This window comes from Lygodium microphyllum, chromosome 27 (genome assembly GCF_053477565.2).
Source record: "Lygodium microphyllum isolate KBCC chromosome 27, Lygodium_microphyllum_v1.1.10, whole genome shotgun sequence".
Taxonomy (NCBI): Eukaryota; Viridiplantae; Streptophyta; class Polypodiopsida; order Schizaeales; family Lygodiaceae; genus Lygodium; species Lygodium microphyllum.
In genome coordinates, this window is record NC_141161.1 from 68,629,678 (window position 1) to 68,633,929 (window position 4,252).

Sequence of the window (4,252 nt, forward strand, 5' to 3'; positions counted from 1 at the left end):
TGGCTTCCTCCTCCTTCCTCCCCTCTTTTTTGTCTTTCTCTCTCCTCTTCTAGTCTTCCTTTCCCTTCTTCTTGCTCTCTTTCTCTCTCTTCAATCCTTTCTCATCTCTCCTCTTAGCTTCATTCATTACAAGTGGTATCAGAGCTTCAGGCTTTGGTCCTTTTCTTCTATACATTTTCTCCCTTTTCAAATCCCAAAACCCTGTTACTCAAATTACAGGTACAGGTACAACAAGGACTCTAGTTAATCTCAGCTTTTTGAAGCAAGCAAGAGCTATGGCTAGAGACTCGGACATATCTAGAGGTAAAATGGCTAAACTAGTAAGTCATCTCTTCTCTTCATGCAAGTTTTAAGGGTTCCAAGCCAAGTTTAGAGACCCAAGAGTTAGAAGAGGACAAAAACCCTAGTAACTTTTTGCCTCAACCCTCCTCCTCTCTCTTCTCCATGCAAGCTACCATGGTTGCTGCCACAAAAACCACCAAGAACTTTCTTGAGGTTGCTCCACAACATTATCTAGCCCTAGAACCTTGTTCCTAAACCCACTAACTTGAGATCAAGTAGTAGAGTGGGGGTGTTGCTACCCAAAAGGCCTACATGGTAGCCCCCGCAATTTTTGGTGCATTTTGCGTTGGTTATCCTACTTGCTCCAACCCTCCTGCTTCCCTTTGGCACTCTTGCTACTCCAAGGCACTTCTTCAACGCTCCTCCCTCTCCCCTCTTGGCACTGGAACAAACTTGCAAGATCGACAGATAGTTTGGGCAGCCATGGATTCTTCACCGGAAGCTATCTTAGGCCATTGAAGCTCAACCCAATCCCTCTCATCTTTGAGAGCTCATCCCCCACAAGCCCACAATATGCAAACCAACCATTCACTTTTGAGAAGCCCCTAAGGCATTGCAACTTCTAGAGCATACAACTTGAAACATCAAGAAGACCCTATACATTAAGCAAGCAAATTAAAAGGTTGGTTCATGCTTCAACACGAGGTGGGGGGGGCGGGGGGGGGGGGGTTGTGTGCGTGTGCGTGTGCGTGTGAAGACGCTGTCAACAATTACAAAGACCATGAGAGTCCAAACGAGTAAAATTTACAACTTCACAAAAGACAGACTACAACGGTGTGTTTAACAGTAACTTTACACAAGACTACAAGGGGGTGTGTTTGATAGTGGACGATAAAGACAGCATTCGTGTGCAAGTCGCGACGGTCTGTAAGAAGAAATCAGGATCATAAAAGTAATATAATGAATTGACGATGCGACACGTATATGTTTGACACATGGATCATGCAAGGGATTAATAAAAAGGAGCTACAGATTTGGGTGCTAAGCTGCAGTTTGCTGTGATGAATTTGTATATTTGTCCAAAGTTCCAACTGTCCAGACTTGACCTGCCATCACGATGGCCCTGTTCTTTTTTATTTGGATATTTTTAAAATTTAGAGCGATGCTATAGACAGGTGGCAAGGCACGTATCACATCTCACCACATGGTAGGGAAAGAAAGAAAGTAGCCTTCAAGATAGGCAGGGTCTTTGGAGCAGAAAAAGCTGCAACTGTCCTTTTGATGATGTTGCTGCTGTTTGTTATCCTTTGCAAATTGCCACCCACCATGCTAACTACTCTGATAAAAAGATTTCCACTCGCGGAAACGGAAAGGCTTGGAAAGGGTGTTGGCGGAGGGACGCTCTGGGTTTGCGGACATAATTTCAAGCTAACACTGAATGCTTACATGTAGTGAGCTGCATCTGCAACGGAGAGCGGACTTTCAAGGCAACAAACTGGTGGTAGGGAATTCGTATAAGACAATTAGGATGGCTTCTGAGAGTCTTGATGTGGTGGGCGTTGTGGTGGTGGTGGTGGTGGTGGTGGTGGTGGTGGAGGGAGGTGAGGCACGCTCGGGAGGGTAGACGTGGCCGACGTCGCACGGGGTCGGTAGAGACGGAAGGACGATGGCGGGGCGGCCGGCGGCAGTGGGTGCGTTCGCGACACTGGCAGCGAGGCGGAGCGAAGCGGCGCGGAATCGCCACTGGGCAGCATCGGCGCTCCTCCCAACTTCGACAATGCCTGTGGGGAAGCCGATCTGCTAGCGGAAGATGACGAGGATGCGGAAGGGGAGGTAAACAGGCGCCGGCTGCTGCTCATGTCAGAGGAGGAGGATGAAGAGCGGCTCATGCCATGGCGGCCGCCACTGCTGCTGCTGCCGCTGCCGCTGTTGCTCAGGGCGGTGGAGGCGGCAATGGCACGGAAGAGCATGCGCAGTCCCACTGTGTTGAGAGTCCAGCCCGACGAGGGAATGGTTTTCCCGATGGTGCTGCCGGTCCTGATTGCCGCCACGGATGAGAGCGTCGCCGTAGGATCAGGGATCTCCAGGAGCGTACGGCCTGCTGTTTCCACAGCCTCCACGACCTTGACGACCGCATCGATGCCAGCCATGGCCGGTGATGGCTCAGGCTCGCCTGCCGGTGACGGCTCAGGGCCGCCTGCCGGTGACAACTCAGGGTCACTTGGTGGGGGCGCGCTAGCAGCTGCATGCGCGGGCTGCTCCACATGTGCGGCAGCGCTGATGGCCCCCTTCGCAAGCGTCTTGGAGAAAAGCTTCGCCACGGCCGATATCCTCCTCGCCTGCTGCATCTTTCTGTGCATCCGTGCGCTCACTCCAGCCTCGGCAGGCGCAGCGCCGCCCCCTTCCGCCACGGTTGTTGCCTGACGCTCCATGGCGGCTCTAAACATTATCCTGGCACTCCTCTTCTCAACCTCGACAGCCATCTTTGTCCAGTACGCCGCATCCTCCTCTGCTTCAGCCTTCTCCGCTGCTTCATCCGTTTCTGCAAAAGGCATCCTCATATGACACGTTCCAAAAGGCGGCCTTATATATGCATATACATATATATTCTCTCTCTCTCTCTTGCTCGCCCGCCTGCATCCTCTCCGTGTAGCCAATCTACGTGCCAAAGAACGAGCGCAAGGTACCGCTCTTGCTGCATGCTCATGCAACAAGTGCTATTTTGCAGCTAACAAGAAAGACAAGCTATCCCACGAGGGCAACGATAATCAACGCTGCAAGCCTACACTTACCACGGCCTGCAGAGATCTCTTCGAAGGTCGAATACCGTCCAAGCAAGGCCTCCAGAAGGCCTTTCTCGGCGGCTACATCGACGCCATAGACGAGATCCGGGCCAGGTAAGGAGAAGGAGAAGCGGCCCTCGGCGAGCTTGACGACGAGGGAGTCCTTTCCGACGGGCCACTGCACGTCGCCGACGGCGGCCAATACGGCGGCGAGAGGGGATCGGCAGTGCTCGACAAGAAAGAGAGAGAAGTCCCCGGCCTGCATCAGGGCGCTCTCGTCGCCATCGATGAGGAAGAGCTTCGCGTCGCGCGTCCGGAAGAGCTGTGTTTCGAAGCGTGCGGGAGCCGTGGAAGCAGCGGGGGAGGACGCCATGGCGGGTGCTGCAAGCCTACATTGTGACACCGGCACAGAGAGAGAGAGAGAGAGAGAACCGGCGCAACAACTGTGAGAGGAACGAGAGCGCGGGGTGTGTGTCGATCGGGACTCTCAGATACATGCCGATGCCCCTCATCATGCGAACGGCTGCTTCAGTACCCTCGACAAAGAATTTTCATCGAATTTTTTAAATAGCTTTTTTAACCATCGAGTTTTTTAATTCATTTCATCACGCAACCAATATGAGGCCCCCTGAGCCGGGCCACGTGCACAAATGACAACCTGGCGATTCAGATACGCTCCTCGCCTCCCAAGGGGGTCCACCTGGAGGCTCGGTCCTCTTTTTCCTTCTTACTTTCTTTTTGCCAACCTTTTGAGGCTCGTTAGAGTGCGGCCACACGCATAGTCCCTGCTTCCACTTCCAAGTAAAGGTTAACTGTACATTCAGTAATAAGAAGGAAAGCAGTGCCTCTCACACCACGCCAACATGACTTATTTGATAAGCTTACAAGTGACAAATACATGGACTTTGATTCCAAAATCCCACTAAACTCTAAGTCAAAGGTTCTGGTATCTCCCTACCAAACGGTTTGTGAGAGCACTCAGAAGAATGTGTCAAACAACCACAGTTTCGACTACAATACCTATATGGCATAAGTAATTAATCGAAAGAGTGCCTATTTTAATCGTCTTGAGTAAATCACGGCAATGCACATCTCAACCCTTATGAATGGCCCTCTTCCAATACAATCTCTCATGAAATTTATTATTGTTCATGATCCCCTTGTCACTAAATCTTGCACTCTTCATG

General features: G+C 51.4%; 1 protein-coding gene across 1 annotated transcript; it reads right to left on the reverse strand.

Annotated features, from left to right (window-relative positions):
• Positions 1 to 1,101: 1,101 nt before the first annotated feature.
• LOC148012428 (uncharacterized) lies at positions 1,102 to 3,621 on the reverse strand. The gene is made up of 2 exons (XM_087669407.1): positions 3,075 to 3,621; positions 1,102 to 2,824 (listed from the first exon to the last, which is right to left on the reverse strand). The coding sequence occupies exons 1-2, from the start codon at positions 3,436 to 3,438 to the stop codon at positions 1,806 to 1,808; spliced, it is 1,383 nt and encodes a 460-aa protein (XP_087525533.1). The 5' UTR covers positions 3,439 to 3,621; the 3' UTR covers positions 1,102 to 1,805.
• Positions 3,622 to 4,252: the final 631 nt, after the last annotated feature.

Bases quoted from the DNA above. Each gene is read 5' to 3' on its own strand.
- LOC148012428 (XM_087669407.1), bottom strand. From the start codon at position 3,438: ATGGCGTCCTCCCCCGCTGCTTCCACGGCTCCCGCACGCTTCGAAACA. The intron at 2,825-3,074 runs GTAAGTGTAGGC...TGCCTTTTGCAG, and splicing joins AGAGATCTCTGCAGGCCGTG to AAACGGATGAAGCAGCGGAG.